This window comes from Drosophila obscura, unplaced genomic scaffold (assembly GCF_018151105.1).
Source record: "Drosophila obscura isolate BZ-5 IFL unplaced genomic scaffold, ASM1815110v1 contig_1, whole genome shotgun sequence".
In the NCBI taxonomy this organism is placed as follows: domain Eukaryota; kingdom Metazoa; phylum Arthropoda; class Insecta; order Diptera; family Drosophilidae; genus Drosophila; species Drosophila obscura.
Window position 1 is genome coordinate 5,355,832 of NW_024542679.1, and position 18,790 is coordinate 5,374,621.

At 46.6% G+C, this 18,790-nt stretch overlaps 2 protein-coding genes across 4 annotated transcripts; both read left to right on the forward strand.

Moving 5' to 3' along the window:
- Positions 1-590: 590 nt before the first annotated feature.
- On the forward strand, positions 591-13,412 carry LOC111068591 (ras-related protein Rab-26). 3 transcript variants are annotated; one of them, XM_022358175.2, is made up of 7 exons: positions 3,276-3,604; positions 7,620-8,341; positions 9,573-9,683; positions 11,816-11,924; positions 12,069-12,179; positions 12,291-12,435; positions 12,540-13,412. In XM_022358175.2, the coding sequence occupies exons 2-7, from the start codon at positions 7,679-7,681 to the stop codon at positions 12,652-12,654; spliced, it is 1,254 nt and encodes a 417-aa protein (XP_022213867.2). In that variant the 5' UTR covers positions 3,276-3,604; positions 7,620-7,678; the 3' UTR covers positions 12,655-13,412. The 3 variants fall into 3 exon arrangements, with proteins under 3 accessions (XP_022213868.2, XP_022213867.2, XP_022213866.2); XM_022358174.2 differs by having other exon boundaries at positions 3,276-3,599; XM_022358176.2 differs by lacking the exons at positions 3,276-3,604; positions 7,620-8,341; positions 9,573-9,683 and adding an exon at positions 591-2,178.
- Positions 13,413-14,891: 1,479 nt separating this feature from the next.
- Positions 14,892-18,614, forward strand: LOC111068487 (ribosome biogenesis protein BMS1 homolog). Its single transcript, XM_022357974.2, has 2 exons — positions 14,892-16,762; positions 16,828-18,614. The coding sequence occupies exons 1-2, from the start codon at positions 14,965-14,967 to the stop codon at positions 18,522-18,524; spliced, it is 3,495 nt and encodes a 1,164-aa protein (XP_022213666.2). The 5' UTR covers positions 14,892-14,964; the 3' UTR covers positions 18,525-18,614.
- Positions 18,615-18,790: the final 176 nt, after the last annotated feature.

An 18,790-nucleotide genomic window follows, 5' to 3' on the forward strand; every position in this document is an offset into this window, starting at 1 on the left:
ATCGAGCTACAGTCGTTGCGTTTTTGGATATGTTTGGATTGGCTGCTATAAAATACTAAGACAAATTTGTAAACAAATCGACAGGTGGCATCTAATTTTTACAATGGACAAGTTCCTAAAAGGTTTCCATGGTTTTTTAATAATTATTTGAGCCCGATACTAGTACGATAGTATCGATTGTTTTTTCAAAACATTCAAAACTATGAACAGCCTGATCCACAGAAATATACCTGAACACACATACTCATTTTAAAAATATACCGTAATATACCGAGGATAAGAACAAACTTAGCCCTCTTAATTACGCTATATTTGAGTCATAAAGCTTGATTTGGATATTCGTTAGTGATATTGGCTAACTTATAGGACTCTTTTTATTGGATTATCTATAAAATAAACAAACAAAAATAGATACGTCCAAAGCATTAAACGTAAGTGTGTTCCAACAGAATTTGCCGCCACTATGTGAATAAAATTAACAAAGAACCAGTTCGGTTCAGAACGTTCTATTTTCAAATGTCAAAGCAATAAAGAGAGCAGAGCTAACAAGAGAGAGAGACAGAGAGAATGAAAGCAAAAGCTCAGGACAGCAGTCGAAATAAGGAACTGTAACTGGAGACTGCAGATATTCTTTTACTATTGTGTTGGGGTTTTTGGGGTTCGGGTTCGCGTGGCGGGGGCAAGAGCGCGACATGGACGGCAAACGGCAACGACGATGACATTATTTTATTTATGCTGTGATAGTGAAATACCAACACCAACAACAAGAACAAGAACAACACCAAAGTCACGAATCAAACGCAATATTTTCGCAGAGAGGAGAGAAAACCAATTAACCAATTAAATGAAATAAATTAAACTAGTAAAACCAAACCTAAAAGCTTTAACCGAATAAAAAAACACCAAGCAAGACATTGCAAATAATTATTAATGATAAAACATAAATGAATAGTGAAAACCAAGCACCAATTAGCGCATAACCTATAAATGATAGTCAATATGTTTAGCTAGTTACCATTTATATACATACATAGATACTACTAATTAGTGGCTTTAAACGAAACACCAAACCAAACCAAACCGCAAGGAAAAACCAATACTTATGCAGTTCAATTGTATAGAACGAATATAACTATAACTAACGAATAACGATTAGGGAATCTGGACACACTACTGATAAGGATAGCGAAAATATTAAGCTTATTTGCAAATAGAAAATAATAATAGCAACGCCCCCCTACTCCCTTCACCGTGCTCTAAAAGCCCGAGAACCAAAAATTTCATTCAGAAAACGTGCCACACAAACAGCCGGATAGGCAAATGTCAAAGTCATAAAGAGCGGGAGTACACGCAAAAGAGAGAGAGCACAGCAAGAGAGAGAGGGAAAGCACAACGGAATGTAAAAAAGCTCAAAAACAGAATTCAAATGTTAAAACCATAAGGACATCGAGGAAAGCGCAGGATAAAAGCTCGTCCCAAGACACAAGCCCCCAGTCCAAAATGGCCGCAACAGCAGCAACGGGGATAACGGGAACTGGCACTGGTACTGGAACGGGAACAACAACGCACCACCACGACGATGCCAGCAGCATGAGCGACGACGTCTTCGAGGATGCAGAGACCACACAGGCCCGCATCGAGGAGCTGCGTCGCCGGCCCTTTGGAGATGGCTGTTACAATCCCCCCGCCGCACCCGTATCAATATCAGCCACGGTGGCGGCTTCCGCATCCGCAGCAACAACGACGCAGCAGCAGCAGCAGCAGCAACAGCATCATCATTATCACCATCACCAGTATCCGCATCATCATCAAAGCCAGCAGAGCCTGACGGGCAGCAGCCATCACTTCCATGACGACGCCATAATGGCGCCCGTGCAGCGGACGGCCACAGGATATCCGGGCTACCGACCCTCACGAGAAGCTCTCCAGATGTACGCCTACGGCACTGGAGATGACTACGACGATTACGACGATGGCTGGCGTTCATATCGTTACGATGAGGTGGACATGCATCAGGCACAGCCGACGGCCAATTTGCAACCCTTCGACGACACGGTCAATCACAAGACGATACTGCTGGGGGACTCTGGCGTGGGCAAGACATCCTTCCTGGTCAAATACAATACGGGCGAATTTCGGCTGGGCTCCTTCTCGGCGACGGTGGGCATTGCTCTGACGGTGAGTGGAAATCGAGCACAGCACGAGTGCTGCGCTTAGCCTTAGCCTTAAGGCAACTCTCCGTAGCGCTGCCTGCTGCATGAAGCAACCACCCATCCACCCGTAAACCATAACCAACAAAAACCTGACCCCAAAACCCGAGTCGAAGCTTCCCTCCCCTACCCCTACCCTGCCGCCCCATGTACTTATTGACGCACATTCGAATGGGTTCCGTTCGGCTCGCTTTTGTACCCAACGTAGAAGTCCTCTCAGTGTCTGTCTCTGTCTTTGTCTGTGTTTGCTTGCTGTGTGTGTGTGTAATTGGACAACAGCTGCCCAGAGCCGTTACACCCCAAAGAATCCCCGCTCCACCCTCCCATTCACACTGCGAGAAATTACAATGCCCAACACTTGAGTGAAGCATATACCTGCTCTGACCTTTCGGGCAGTGTACAAATACGATGCGAGCATTTCGCGGCTAAATAGGCAACATATTGTCTTTTGTAATCGCCGGGGATTTTCTATTTTTAGGCATGCCCACCACGTACAGGAGTACAGTACTCTTAGGCGTGCGTAAATCCCTCAAATTGATTTTTTGTTTTGTTCCAAAGGCATGTAAATATTTTTATAAACTCCCAGGCAGCCCCTTCCATGTTGTTGACACGTTGATTGCCCTTCTGCTTAATAAGTGGGTGCAGCTGGCACCCGTTCACCCACACGCACACACACAAAGAACCTGTTGCTGCCTTTCACTTTCACTCCAAACACAGACGCGCAGAACAAACACACAGACGACAGCGACACGCACGAGCACATTACACGAACAGCAGCCAGCAGCCTGGCTACCTGCCACAATGGCCGCCAATGAAGTTCAAGTGCAACCGTTTCATTTGCCCTGGCTCGGCTCGGCTCTCACTCCCTCCTTTTTGAGGTTGCAGCTCACTTTCATTGCAGGGCGCTCCACGCCCACTCCGACCCCCGCTCGCATCACGTTTCTAGGCCAGGGCTACTGCTGCTGCTGCTGCTTCAAAGCCAAAGCCAAAGCCAAACCCGAAGTCAGCCGAAGCGGGCGAAGGTCTCGGTCAAGGTGTGTATTGAAATGAGGTGAAACGTTGCCATGGCCACGCTCTCACTCGCCCGGCCCTGCTCTGCGTGTGCTCTGCCTAGGAAAACAAATGCGCACCTTCCAGAGAGCGCTCGCTGGGCTTCGCAGCACCTTCGTTTCACACACTTTGGTTGCGGGCTACCTACCCAGCTTTGGGCTCCTTTTTTTTGGCTCGTCGGGCTCCATTCAGTCTAGCTTGGAGCTCTGCTGCGAACGGACGCTTCGATAGTCATCAACGGGCGCGCAATCCCAAGCTCTCTTCCTTTCTCTCCATTCAGCTTCAGCTGCTACGCTTCAGCCAAAAATACATTTAGCTAAAGGAGGAAAACAACTTTAAGTAAAGTAAAAGTGAACAAGTAAAAGTAGACATTTTGGTTGTCTCAACAACCAATTGGCAGAAGGCTGGGGGGGAGCCAAAACATTGCACATTTGCATTTCATTGTTGCGCGCCACAAACCAAATTCCCAGTTATTTTTGGCGCTTACTTCCCCGCCGTCCCTGTGTGTGTGTGTCTCTGCGAGAGTGTGTTGTGTGGTGTTTGTGGGGGTACAAGGTCCTGCGCGTGTTTAAAAATAAATGAAATGAAAACCATTTATGATAGACAAACATTTATGATGTTATACAAAAAAAACACAAAGCCCTTTTTTATATAAATAATTAAAATGCAGTGGTAAATAATTGTTGGTTTTGGCATCTAATTTGTTAATCTGTTTGATGTTCGAGAGATCAAAGGGAATCTCCAATGATGTGTGATGGATGACATGGGCCAAAGTGGAAGTTCCAGTAATTATACGCGAATTGGGAATATTTCTAATTAAATTTTGTGCACATATGTATTCTCACCACTTCCCACTATCAATTATAGCCCCCATACAAAACTCTGCTCATCACAGAAACTAATCAATCTTTGTTCCTACGTACATACAGTTGATCGGATTCCCAGCTCTCTCTCTTTTGTCTGCAATCAAATAGAAATTGCAGCTACGCATTGGATTATAATCGAGTTTGGCCTCACGTTTGATTCATGGACCGACTGTCTGGGATGTTCAGTCCGAGTCCGAGTTCGAGTTCAAATACGAATCCATTGTTCTTTCTTTTAGATGCGCACTAATTATGCGAACGGGCCATAAAATGCGCATCAATGCCAGCCGTCCGAAGGTCACTCCTGTCCCGCCACCCAACTATCTGTTTGTCTGGCTGCAATTTGAGGAAACTTTTTAAGCAGCTTGTGGCTTCAGTTCAAGGCTTCTCCCATGGGGCATGGCATGGGGTAGCGTATGGGGTATGGAGGCTGTGTGCGACTTTCAATGGTGTGCATCGATTTCGCAATTAAAAGCAAACCATTTCCACAGGTGTCCCCTGTCCTGTTTCTTGTCGTTTCGAAATTTCCACAGGGATTCACTCTGAGGACGAGGACGTGGTGGCAGTCACTTGAATCGCCTTTTAAGCCGATTACTAGCACAAATCTCTGGGGGAGATTTGCACCTTTCTCTCTCTCGCTCTCTCTCTCTACCACAAGATGCAATGGGAGTGAATTATGGTCATGCGGATGTAAGCGGATGATGCTAGGGACTTGAAAGATCTTGAAAATGTTTTACGCGAAAACGTTTTGCTTTTGTCCTGTCGATTGGCTTTACGCTCGCATCAACTTGAAGTTTTTTCCCCTTCAAAATCTGTGTGCGTATGTGGGAGGGAGGACTGTCCTGTCCTGTCCTGTCCGGTCCTGCCTTCACGCTTTTCATTTCCTTAAAGCTGCTCATGCAATCAGGAAACTATTGTCTGGCATTCCTGTCTACTGCTGCTCCTGCTGCTGCTTGCTCCTTCGCTGCCGCGTTAAGCTGCGTGATTGAGCGTGTCCCTGATTGTGTGTGGGTGTTGCAGGACATACGCTTACATGAGTATTGTGTCCTGCGTGGCCAGTGGGCCGTGGTCCGTGTGCCGCCCACCGCTTGCTGTGTGTGCAATGAACCGTCCTTGGGACTTTGTCACTTATGTTTTCGCTTTAGCTTTGTATAATTGCACGACGAATGTCCCAAACAGTTTACAATTTTTCGGCATTCTTCGCTCCACTCTTCACTCTCCCTCGCACTTTCTCCACTGTCTCCTGCGCACTCAATTTATGAAAGGGAAAAGAGAACAAATTCTTTTAACTTTTAGCTTTGAACAGAAATTTCGTGTACTCAGAGAAAGGAAATTTTACTTTTCCTTTTTTTTTTCATTTCCGTTTTTTTTAAATATTTTTTTTGGCTGTTGTCAACAGCAGGTCAGGAGATAGGAAGCGGCGGCGGCGGCGGAGTCGAAGAGCAGCAGAACAGCGACAACCCAATTAAAAACTTTTGTTATCAACATTGCGTTTAAGTTGATTAAAGTAAATTGCTGGATGGTTCGTTCGGTTCGGTTGCCCGAGAGGTTATTTCATGGATCGACACCTACTACCCAGGGTAGGAGGAAAAAGGGTAAACTTTTCAAATATCATTTGCCATATTTGCATAAAAACAACAACACGGAAAAAAAAAGTATGAAAGGAGAAGTATGAAAAGGCAACTGAAACTCTGGACAAGGGCAAATACATACTGGCAGGACATTGTGTAGTCACTCAATTTATTTGGAATTTCGGATCTAATTTAAGATGCTCGAATGTGAGTTGTTGTGTGTTTCCAGGAATTGTGAGTTTGCTGTGTAGCCTAATTGGTAAATGTATACTTTTTCTGCTTTAATAAATGTTTGGTTCCTTCCCCACACACGGGGGAGTCGCACTCCAGAGCTATCCGATTTCATTGTCATTCCATCTTGGGCACTTCACTTCCAACCACTCCTGGAGGATGGACGACGATGAACGCGCCTTTATGCGCCTTCAGAAAGTAGTTAACGTTTCGCACGTGTTCGACGCTGCCGTTGACCTGCATTTAAGGACTCCACCCCCTCAACCACCGATCCAGCGCCATAAAAAACATTTTAAGGAGCTGCCAAAGTGGGATAAAAGCAAACCCCCGGCTCGACAGGCGGCCTTCTGAATCCCAGGTAAAGCGACAGGACGCAGACAGCCGTGCACAATGGGTCCAGTAATTTCGCACGGAATAACCGTCTGAGGATTTTCAAAAGGGTTTTTCAATTGATATACACACACATATAGTAAATGTATTGGCATTTGGAACATTTGTTTGGCAGCAAATTAAAATAAAGTTCGGATTGGAATTTGTTTTGCAGCTGCCGCTGCTACTGCTGCCTCAGCACACCGAAATGTCAAAGCAAATAAAAGTTCTGTGAACTTTACCCTTGCGAAATTATATTTCTGCTTAATATTTTCAACTGAATTTTTGGTGGGTGCAGAGGAGTGCAGTGTAATTTGATTTAATATTTTCCCTCAAAATTGAATTACTAAAATTTCATAGAATTTTGTAAACATTTCGCTGCCCCAAAGAGTATGCTGTGAAAAATGAGCGAAAATAAAATCAGTTTATTGACAGACCATTTCTCGGGTGTTAATGAGCGCCAGTTAATCACAAGGCAGCACTGTACTCCCACGCTCAAGGCCCACCTCTCTTGGCCCGGCCACAGCTACCGCCCCTTTTGTGGCTGCTACAACGCATAATTAGTTGAAAATTTAGTTGGCCACGGCCACGCTTCGATGCGTTCCTGGTCCATTCTGTTGCGTACTGTTTTGCCTTCATAGTCATCTGTGGTTTTCCCGCCTGGTTGTTGGGTAGCGGTTTTGCTTGCCAACTGTTGATTTAGCGACTAAAACCACAACAGCCACCCGCACCTTTGACCAGTGCCACCTACACCCATACACCCATACACCCTTGCCGACTTGTTGTCAACGACAGTTGAGTTGTGTGGTGCCCTGAAGCATTTCTGGGTTTCGGTTTTCATTTCATTTTGTGTGTGCGTCCGAGGTGCCACAGAGACGAGTGGGGGGCACAAACAAATTACATTCAATTTGCACCTGTTCGTTCATTGTTTTATTCCGGGGGACTGTGGGGGGGGGGGAGTGTAAAGTAGAACGGGAATTTGAATGTTAATTTATTTTTTAAAATTATTATTTCTGCGCGGAGGATAATGAAAGTTTGCTCTTTGCTTGTTTATGGTTTTTAATGAGTTTTAATGACTTTGTTGGATCCTTCAAAAGATACAAGAATATTGTACATATTTACTATGTAATATATAGAGAATTGTGTGCTGTGTGTGTGTGTGTGTGTGTTGAGACCTAAACAAACTCGAAGGGTTCTTTGGGGGATTCCCTCTTGGGGGTTGGTTTCGTTTTGCCCCTCCCCATCTGCTCTCAATAATGAAGATGTATCCGCATCTCGGAAAGTTGAACCCAGATTATTGATTTCTGTGCGTGTGTTAAATATAGAATCAAGCCACTCAATCGACAAGGAAGGACTTCCGCTGCTCTCCAGTAAGGTTTCAAAGATGCGTCGTCAGCAGACCCGTTACCGCAGCGATTCCATTGCCAGCCCCTCACCATCGGGCGGCAGGAAGCCCTCGATATCGGCAGCCAGTGCCGCCCCGCCCTCGCCCCTGGCCAACGCCTCGCCCACACGACGCGAATCGCTGGTGAAGCCCACCTGGCAGCACATCACACCGGGCCAACTGCCCCCCAAGACGCTGGACAAGATCAATGGCATCAACTCGGACGACTCCGATGACGATGGCTACCCGAAGCGCCGGCCCAGCGTGATTGTCCACCAGCGACAGCAGTCGATCTCCCAGCAGCCGCTGCTGCCCGAATTTATGACCGCATCGTCCCTGTTCCAGGCCCAGCAGTCGCCACATCTCTCCAGTGGCAATGGTTTCATGGCTCGTCTGAGCAGCGTTCGATTGACCTCGGCCCCCGAGCAGCAGCCGCTTCTGGACACTGGCGGCGGTGGTGGCGGCGTGAATGCTGGTGGCAATGGTAATGCTGCAGCTGCTGCTGCTGCAGGTAGAGCCACTACTGTGGCGCCACCAGCTCCAGGACCTGGCACCGAGGGAGCCAGTGCCACGCTCTGCAAGAACGCCGGACGGGCACTCATACGCATGATTTCATCCGGCAATGGACCGGATGATGACGAGGACTTCGACATCATGGGCAAGGTGAATAGGGGCGTAAGGGAGATCCAAAACCCCAAACCCTAATTGGGGAATTAGCCAAACGACATTTATCCATCAAAATTGTGGTGAAAAGCCAAATGGAATTCTGCATCCCAGAATCCTTTCTTTTCTTTCGATTCAATGCGACAAATGCCAATTTGCATGCACAAAAAACGGGCGACAACAAAGGACGAGTTCAAGGAGCCCCAGCCACAATTTGATTTATGTATTATACCTTTTTATTTGACAGCAACAGCAGAAGCAGCAGCAGCAGCTCCTTTGCTGGCTGTCTGACTGTCGGCTCTTTTACGAGGGGCTGGCTTTTATATTCGTTCTGGCTCTGATCGGCTTTTGGGCCCTGATTTACAATGTGATTTACATAAGCAGGCAGCAAAATAAAGTCATAAAACTCAATAAAGTGCCAAGTGACAAAGGAAATTAAACGCAGAAAACGAAAAGTTGTTAAAGCAAACAGGCCAGTCGCTGAGTTGCCGACAGAAAGTTTCATCTGCCGCTGCTGTTGATTAGAGTGATTCAAGAGAATTATGATAGAATTCCTCGCGGCAACTTCCTGTCACACAGCTGCCAAGCAGTGTCACGGGAATAAAAAATATATACTTTACATACATATGTATATGTATAACAAAATAAGAGAAAGCTGCATAGAAAATGTTCATTTATTTGCGCAAATGCTCGTTAGCGACTGGGGAGCATATAATTTCTCCAAGGGCAGCTGTAAGCCTCATTTAAATTGTGCTAAAGGAGAGCTAGAAGTTACATAGAAATCAGCATTTAATTTCCCAGCTATTCCAGAAAATTCTCTGTGGATAGTTTCGTTTTCAACGAAAGGCATAGCAAGAGCCAGCCGCCGGTGGCAAATATTATTTTTCCCAGGCAAATTCCAGGAATTGCAATGTTTAGATAACTAAGCTAACATTCAGACATTCACTTTGCCCCAAAACGTTAAAGTCAACAAGAAGAGGATTTTGGATATGCTGTTGGTTTGGGGGAGCGTAGAGTAGGGCCCCCATTTCGTATGTTTCTATGTACTCATAAGCAGCCAGCTCATCGCATATAATATTTAGCATAAGTAAAGCAAATGAAAACCACAGAAAAAGGCATTCATATCATCAGTCCCATGTACATAAATAATCATTTAAATGCTACTGCTACCTCTGACACATATCATATCATGCTCTTTGGTTCTTTGGTTGTTGAATGCGGCACGGCATAGGTCATTATGCTGGGCGATTCGGGAGTGGGCAAGACATCGCTGTTGATACGATTCCGCGATGGTCGCTATGTGCCCAGCTATTTCCTGAGCACCGTTGGCATTGATTTTAGGGTAAGAGGCGCTTTATACCCAAAAAGTCTTTAGATGTTCTTTTTCTCGTTCTCGTTGTTGTAATTGTTGTTCTTTCTAAGTGTTGTCTCTCTCTCTCTCTCTCTGACTGTCTCTTTCTGTCTCTCTGTCTCACTGTCCTACTGTGTTACTCTGTGTTAAACATCCATATATCTATCCATCCATACATCATCCTACTCTTATGTCTTTCTCCTGGCTCTTTCTCTGTGTTCCACTTTCTGTTTGTGTCTGTGTCTCTGTGTGTGTGTCTCCTGTCAACAGTTGTCAAGGCTTTCAATGCGATTTTCACCTGCTTACCTCTCACTCACTCTGTGTATATTTACCCTCCGCCTCTCTCTGTTCGCCTCTCTCTCTCTCTCTCTCTGTCTCTCTGTCTGTGTGACCTCCTCTATGAGTTGCGGTTTTCCTGATTTCGTAGTACTGCCTGCGGTTGTCCTCTTTACGTTTAGTTCTTGTTCAAACCTTATCTTTCAGTACCACAGAATCCTCATCCCCCCATCCTCATTCCAGTCCCAATCCCAGTATTCCCAGTAACCCTCTGCTTGTTGTCTGCTTTCTGTGTGTGTTTGTGTGTGCTGCAGGCCGGGGGGTCCTGTTGCTAAAGATCCTTGGGGGACTATTTATTAAAAAGCATGTGAACTTGAAAAGGACTTGTTGATGTTTTTCCTCTCCTTCGGTCTGCCTGTGTGTGCGTCTGTGTCTGTGCTGTGTGTACCTGTAGCAGTTCTCTAAATGTATCTTTATCTGTGTGCTCGTTTAAGTTGTTGTAATTTTATTATGCTTATTATTGTGTGGTTTTTGTGCGGTGCAACATTTAGTGGCTTAGAGGTTCTGCTGCCCCCGAGGCTCCCTCTCTGTGTCTGTCTCTGTCTCTGTTCCATGGCTCATAAATTTATTAAATTACAAGCGGGACTTGCCTTTAACAATTTCTCTATCTCTATCATCTTCACTTGCTCAAGCTATCCTCTCTCTCTCTCGCTCTCTGTCTCTTACTTATACTCCAATGAAATTTTACAAGTGCCTGCCTGATGCTGGGGGTGCTGTAGCTAGGTCCTGGCTAGGTTTCCTTGACTTTAAATTGTTTCCATGTTTTCCCTATATTAAATATATGTCGATCCAGGGGCATTGTCTAACTTTTAGAGAAGGTTGAGTAGGCATTGGGGAATGACCTGAACCTGAACTTAAAATGAGATTCGCTGGGGAGTGGTTCGTTCATGTTGATTTTTCAGCTCGGCTGATTCTTGGCCAACTTGTAAATTGGTTCTAAGTACAGCATACAACATATAAAGTAAATGAATATTGTATACGAATATGAATATGAATATGTGTGGAGAATGTGTGTTATTTGAATTGTTGTTTTCGTTTTTCATTTCATTTTTCCCCAAATATTTCCTGTGTCTATATTGCCCCCATCACCAACAAATCTCAACCGAATTCTGCCAGTGCATTGACATTTTGTTTACTCAGCCAGAAACATTTTTGGTTTATCTTTTAGTCTTCTTACTGTCTACCAAAGGAGAAATTGAAATCAAATCAAGGCAACCCTCACACACATTCGGCAATAAACATCCATCCATTTATCTTTATGCTCGTACCTTTTTCGTGTAGTAGCCCAGCCATGTTCCATGTTCCATATTCATCTGTGCAACTGTGTATCTTTTATGCTATTGACTGACTGTCTGAGTAGTCAGTAGGTAGGGGGAGTGGCATTGGCAATGGCAATGGCAATGGCCGAATGTCTGCCACTCATTACGGGAGTGGCAGTGGCTCTGCTTTCATCATGGAAATTGCTGCGTCTGCCCCTTACTTACTTATGAATATGTATACCATTCCCATGCCCCCCCCTTCGCCTGCATGTTTGTATTTTTTTTTTGGGTCTTCATAAATGGAACAAGCTGCGTATGCGAAATGCATTAAGCATACGCAACGTGTTTCGATTCTCTCTCTCCCTCTCTGTCTCTCTCTGTGTAATAATTCTGGGCACGGTTGTTATGCATGAACATTTTCGTAAATTAATTGCATTTTACATAACAATTGGATTTTCTCGGTCGAAACCTGGTGTGCATTTAAAACAATAATTAATTGCATTTACAAAATCGTGTTGCACAATCCAGAACAAAGTGGTCGTCGTCGATGGCACACGCGTGAAGCTACAGATCTGGGACACGGCCGGACAGGAGCGTTTTCGCAGCGTTACACACGCTTACTACCGGGATGCACACGGTGAGGGAGCCCAAACGCCCAACTATATCCTTTTGCAATTATCCCCTGCCTTTGATGCTAATTGAATTTATCTGAAATCTGCATGCGAACCGGCAATCAACACGGACATCGACATGGACACCGAAACCAAACCCAAAACCGAAGCTCTGCTGCTGCTGTACGATGTGACCAACAAGACCACCTACGACAACATACGCGCCTGGCTCGGTGAGATACGGGAGTATGCCCAGGAGGACGTGGTCATCGTTTTAATAGGTGAGCCTGCCATGCCACGGATGCTGCAGCTAAAAGCTGAAAGCTTTTCCCCAGCTGTAACGATTTAATCCACTTATGAGTTTCGAATCAAATTCACTTTTGTTTTTCAAGGCAACAAGGCCGATTGCAGTGGCAGTGAGCGACAGGTGAAGAGGGAGGATGGCGAGCGCCTGGGCAGGGAGCACAATGTACCATTCATGGAGACATCAGCCAAGACGGGACTCAATGTGGAGCTGGCCTTTACAGCGGTGGCTAGGTAAGTCTTCTTCCCCTTGGTCTCTGTGGCAATAAGTTTCTTCTGGGAATTTCATTCATTTATGATACTGATTTCCACCCACTCACATCTGTTGTCGCCTGCAGGCAGCTTAAGAGTCGCGGATACGACCACGGCGATGATGGAAAATTCAATGTGCATGATTTTGTGCGTGACAATACAAAGGCGCGCTCCGTCTGTGCCCAGTGCAGGAACATGTAATTTTTCCCTGGCCACATCGTCCCTATCCCGTGCACAAAAGAATGCCAGAAAGAGCAGGAAAAACCCCCGCCAAAGAGGGCCAGCGGGGGGAAAAACAAAAAACACTAAACCAGCAGACAGATCAAAGGGAAAATGGGAAAAAGGTCGATGGGTATGGCAGGAGCTGGGCAAAAGTCGAACTTCTGCATTTAATAAAACACACACAAAAAGATACGCACACAGAATACACAGATACACACAGAGTAAAACACGACCCACAGATACACCTACAGACAGGATAACATATGTATGTTGGCACCAATTTTTTAAGACCCTAGCGGGAAGGTAGCGGATAGTATGGGTGGGTGGGGGCGTAGAGAGTAGAGTACTCATGGTATGTGCGGTATGGTTAGCATTTTGTATGTAAATTGGAATTTTTGGGTAACGGGGGGTGCGTGCATAAAATATTGAACAATATATAGATATATATATACAGATACAGATATGATATATCCACATATACAACTGCATGTTGCATAAATGTACTTTATTAAAAAGAGGCAACCCACATGGAGTCCTCAACTAAGCAGAGAAACACTCTACTCTCCAATCCGGATTAGGAATTGGAATTGGAATCGTAATTCGTAATCGCAGCAAAATCATGCAACATTGAGATTTGTCCAGCACGCCCATGGGCAGGAACGGAAGAACGGAGAACCCAGCGTGCAACAGCATTAGCTCCATAAATATATATATATATTAACCATGGGAGAGCAGCAGCAGCAGCAGCAACCAAAGAGAGATGATCGCTGGATGGAAGGAACCAAATCCTAGTCAAGTCAAATACAATCACTCAATTTACCTATAAACTATAAACAAACAACATCAAACAAACAAAGACGATTATATACCTATTACCAAACATTTTTTGGTTCTCTATTGTTAAATCTTAATTGTTATGGCCTATCGTTAAGTTTTAAGATCCACGACAAAACCAAACCCAAAGAATGTTTGAAGGCATTGAAATTATTTACACGAGACACTAATGAATACCCCTTGCAATTAAGTTAGTTAACGCCTCTCTATTTAAGCCCCACACATGCCACACCATAGAGCAAGCCATAGCAGAAGGAGGAGCAAGCGAAGGGTTACAAATAATCAAAGTTATAACTATAATCTCCCACAAAACAGACCGCAGCGGCAACCGACGCATGCATACTACATATATCATATGCGGGTCGCAAACTAGCAGCTAAACAGCGTTATATCCAAGCAGACGGAATGTCTATACCATAAACAACAAATACATATTTACATTGAATGTGGTTAAAAAACAGAAACCAAGAAATTGAGTTGTTTTAATTTCAAATTCAGATTGGGGGCGCAAACTCTCAACTCTCTTCTTATATAAACAACACAATAAAAGAGAGTTCTGAAAACTAGCCAATCTTGTAAAAAATTGATTCATGAGTTGAATTAAAATATACGTTCACTGCTGAGACTCATGGCTGACTAGTAAAATGAAATCGAATTTCAAAATTTCATAGCAGTCAGCTTTTGTCAGCGAGCACCTAGAATTTTTCGTTTCATATCAGTCAGCTTTTCTCAGCGATCAATTATAATTTTCATATCAGTCCGCTTTTGTCAGCGAGCAATTATAATTTTCCGTTTCATATCAGCCAGTTTTTGTCAGCGAGCAATTCTAATTTGTTCGTGTCATATCAGTCAGCTTTTGTCAGCGAGCAATTCAATTTGTTCTTTTCATATCAGTCAGCTTTTGTCAGCGGGCAATTATAATTTTTCGTTTCATATCAGTCGGCTTTTGTCAGAGAGCATTTACAATTTTTCCTTTCACATCAGTCAGCTTTTGTCAGCGAACAATTACATTTTTTTCATATCAGTCAGCTTTTGTCAATGAGCAATAAAAACATTTATTTTGTTTGTTTTTTAAATTTTTATTACATTTTTACATTTTTTCTAATTCTGCCTAAAATAGGGAAATGCATATGTATGTATGCAATTTCAAAAAAATCAAACAATTAATATATTTTTTTGTTTACATATTGTATTTATTTCCCACCCCAACCCACTTTGCCCATTCCTCATTTATGTTGCGTCAGGACAGCTATGAACTAACACATCTATATACTGTGTGGTTAGTGTCACCAGTTTAAATAGCGGTGGCTTTAGTGGGCTAAGTTCTTTTTTCTTCGGTATATTTACGGTATATTTAAAAAATCAAAAGGTATATTTCGGTATATTTCTGACAACACGTGCAGCGCGTAAACAGCAAATAGTTAAATTTTTTTTTAGTTTTCTCCCGCTTTAACGATGGCCGACGACGCCGGCCAGGACAAGCGCAAGCAGCACCGCGCCCGCCAATCTGGCGTGAAGGCGGACAAGAAGAAGGTGAAGGCCAAACGGGACTCAAATCAAAAGGAGCCCGAGCTGACGGCCAGGCAGCGGAATCCAAAGGCGTTTGCCATCAATTCGGCGCAGCGTGCAGAGCGCAACTTTCGACGCAAGGAGGATCTAACAGCCAAAAAGCAGCACATACCGGTGGTGGACCAGACGCCGGATGAGCCGCCGCCGGTGCTGATTGCCATCGTGGGTCCACCAAAAGTGGGAAAAACGACGGTGATCAAGGACCTGATCAAGACCTTCACACGCACCAATGTGACCGAAATCAAGGGTCCCATCACCATTGTGACGTCGAAGAAGCGTCGGATCACCCTGCTGGAGTGCAACAACGACGTCAACTCAATGATCGATGTGGCCAAGTGCGCGGATCTGGTGCTGCTGCTCTGCGATGCCAGCTACGGCTTCGAAATGGAGATCTTCGAGTTCCTAAACATCTGCCAGGTGCACGGCATGCCCAAGATAATGGGCGTGCTCACCCACCTGGACATGATCAAGAATCCCAAGCAGCTGCGCAAGCGCAAGAAGGAGCTGAAGCATCGCTTCTGGACGGAGGTGTATGACGGGGCCAAGCTCTTCTATCTCTCTGGCCTGCTGCACGGCGAGTATTTACGCAATGAGATCAAGAATCTGGGCCGTTTCATATCCGTTATGAAGTTCCGACCCCTGCAGTGGCGTGGCGCCCACAGCTATCTGCTGGTGGACCGCATGGAGGATGTCACCAACACGGATCAGGTGCGTCGCAATCCCAAATGCGATCGCGAGGTGGTGCTCTATGGCTATGTGCGCGGTGTGCCGCTCAAGCAGGAGCACATGGTGCACATTGCCGGCCTGGGGGATGCCCGCATCGATGAGCTGAGCGTGATACCCGATCCCTGCCCACTGCCGGGCACCGAAAAGAAGCGCAGTCTGCTGGAGAAGGAACGTCTGCTCTATGCACCCATGTCTGGTGTGGGTGGCATTGTCTACGACAAGGATGCCGTCTATATTGAGCTGCAGGGCTCGCATTCGCACTCGCACAAGGAGAAGACAGCCGAGGCCACCGAGCAGGAAGAGCTGGTCAACCGGCTGATCGACAAGAAGGCCACCATGGACCAGCAGATGGAGCAGCAGGAGTTCCGGCTCTTCTCGGATGGTGCGCCCATCAAATCGAAGGATTTCCGCAGCGACGATGAGGCGACGGAGAGCAGCGAAGACGAAGACGATGCGGGTGACGATTCCGGCCTGGAGGCAGCTGCTTCTGATGATGATGAGGAGGAGGAGGAAGAGTTTAATTCCAATGACTGGCGCGGGGAGAACAGCGATCGGGATGAGGATTCAGATGGGCAGGCAGCAGACAGTGACGATGCTGGCTCCTCTGGCGACGAAGAGTACCAGAGTCTGGGCGCTGTCCCCGCTGGCTCTGAATCCGAGTCGGACGACGATGAAGAGGCACGCGTTCTGGCCAGCAACATGAGCTGGAAAACGAATCTGGCCCAAAAGGCACGCGATGCCTTCCTGCAGCGTCACTCGGAGTCCAAGAATCTGATGCGCCTCGTCTATGGTGTCTACAACCAGAGTGAGAGGAGCAGAGAGGAACAGGAGGATGCCAACGACTCTGATGAAGAGCTGGGCGGCCTGTTCCGTGTGGCCGCCAAGAAGCAAAGCGAACAGCTAAAGGACAAGGACATACGGGACAAGGATGAGCGCTGCTTCTTCGAGTATCAGGGTGGTAAGAGATCTACTCTCCACAGAGAATTGGAACCCACTTTCATGGCCACTATTTTCACTTTTCAGATGCCACTCGCGATTGGCTGAGCGAGGAGAACAAGCAGCTGATCAAGAACTGCTTCGTGACGGGCAAATGGAAGGCCTCCGAGGATGCAGAGAACCTTCTGAAGATGGACGACATGAGCGATGCCGACAGCGAGGTGTACGGCGACTTTGAGGATCTGGAAACTGGCGAACAGCACAGCGGCAAGCCCAAGCCAGAAGATGCAGGCGACTCTGACAAAGAGAAAGCCAAGCCAGAGGAATCAGCCAGCAGCGTCAAGCGAAAGATGACCCGCGTGGAGGAGGAGAACCTGACAAAGGCCGATCTGATGGCCAAGAAACTGAAGCTAAAGGCGAAATTCGATGCAGAGTACGACACCACGGGGGAGAAGGGTGGCGAAGAGGATACTGGCCGCATCACCGGCGATCACTCCTTCTACGAGGACCTCAAGGCGGAGGCCCAGAAACAGAGCGAGCTCAACAAGAGTGAATTTGCCCACCTGGACAACGAGTTTCGCATCCAAATCGAGGGCTATCGGCCCGGGATGTATGTCCGGCTGGGCTTCAAAACGATTCCAGCTGAATTTGTGGAGCACTTCGATGCCAGCTACCCGGTGCTGGTGGGTGCCCTCAACATGACCGAGGAGAACGTCGGCTTCGTCAACTGCAAGGTGAAGAAGCATCGCTGGTACAAGAAGATCCTCAAGACGGGAGATCCCCTAATCGTATCGATGGGCTGGCGCCGCTTCCAGACGGTCGCCATTTACGCCAAGGTGGAGGACAATTTCCGGCATCGCTATCTAAAGTACACGCCCAACCATGTCACCTGCAGCATGACCTTCTGGGGTCCGATTACGCCACAAAATACAGGTTTTCTCGCCCTGCAGACGGTGCGTCAGGATCAGGATGAGATGAAGCGCCTGGGCTTCCGGATAGCGGCCACGGGCTGTGTCACCGAGCTGGACAAGTCCTCGCAGATCATGAAGAAGCTCAAGCTGGTGGGGCATCCGTTCAAGATCTTCAAGAAGACCGCCTTCGTCAAGGACATGTTCAACTCGTCACTGGAAGTTGCCAAGTTTGAGGGAGCCAAAATCAAGACGGTGTCCGGCATTCGCGGACAGATCAAGAAGGCCCACCACACGCCCGAGGGCTCCTACCGAGCCACCTTCGAGGACAAGATACTGCTGAGCGACATTGTCTTTTGCCGCACCTGGTTCCGGGTGGAGGTGCCCCGCTTCTATGCGCCCGTCACGTCACTGCTACTGCCGCCGGAGCAGAAGAGCCACTGGCAGGGCATGAAGACCCTGGGAACACTGAAGCGGGAGCGCGCCCTGAAGAACGAGGCTCAGCCGGACAGCATGTACAAGGAGATCACACGCAAGGAGAAGATCTTCCGTCCCCTGACCATACCCAAGGCTCTGCAGCGCGCACTGCCCTACAAGGACAAGCCCAAGATGGCGCCGGAACATGCCAAAAAGTCGCTGGAACGGGTGGCGGTCATCAACTCGCCGTACGAGCAGAAGGTGGCCAAAATGATGAAGATGATCACAACAAACTACAAGGACAAGAAGAATCGGGATCGCCTGGAGACCAGGCAGCGTATGAAGAAGTTCCGCGAGAAGAAAAAGTCCGAGGAGGCATCCAAGATGAAGCGACAGAAGGAGCTGCGCAAAAAGGTCTCCAGGGCCATCAGCAAAGTGCGCGGCAAGCCAACGAAATGAGATCCAGACAGATGTACAATAGATAGGACTGTTTCGAGAAATATAAAGATAGCCCGCTCCCCCACTCGGCTGTGGACTGATTGAAACGAATTTTGCTCACAATTTACAGCGTCGTGTCCGACTGCAGCAGCTCCAGCAACTGGTGTGTGTGGATGTTCTCATTTGCCCCGGGGCCTAGCCTGCTTTGCACAGCGCCAGCTGCTGCAGCTGCACCAGCTGCTGGATCAATGCAAAATTTTACTCTGACAAAAATATATATGGTAGAT

Coding starts and splice junctions, on each gene's coding strand:
- LOC111068591 (XM_022358175.2), top strand. CDS start 7,679: ATGCGTCGTCAGCAGACCCGTTACCGCAGCGATTCCATTGCCAGCCCC. Junction 9,684..11,815: donor CCGTTGGCATTGATTTTAGG/GTAAGAGGCGCT, acceptor TGCACAATCCAG/AACAAAGTGGTCGTCGTCGA. Junction 12,180..12,290: donor CGTGGTCATCGTTTTAATAG/GTGAGCCTGCCA, acceptor TTGTTTTTCAAG/GCAACAAGGCCGATTGCAGT.
- LOC111068487 (XM_022357974.2), top strand. CDS start 14,965: ATGGCCGACGACGCCGGCCAGGACAAGCGCAAGCAGCACCGCGCCCGC. Junction 16,763..16,827: donor CTTCTTCGAGTATCAGGGTG/GTAAGAGATCTA, acceptor TTCACTTTTCAG/ATGCCACTCGCGATTGGCTG.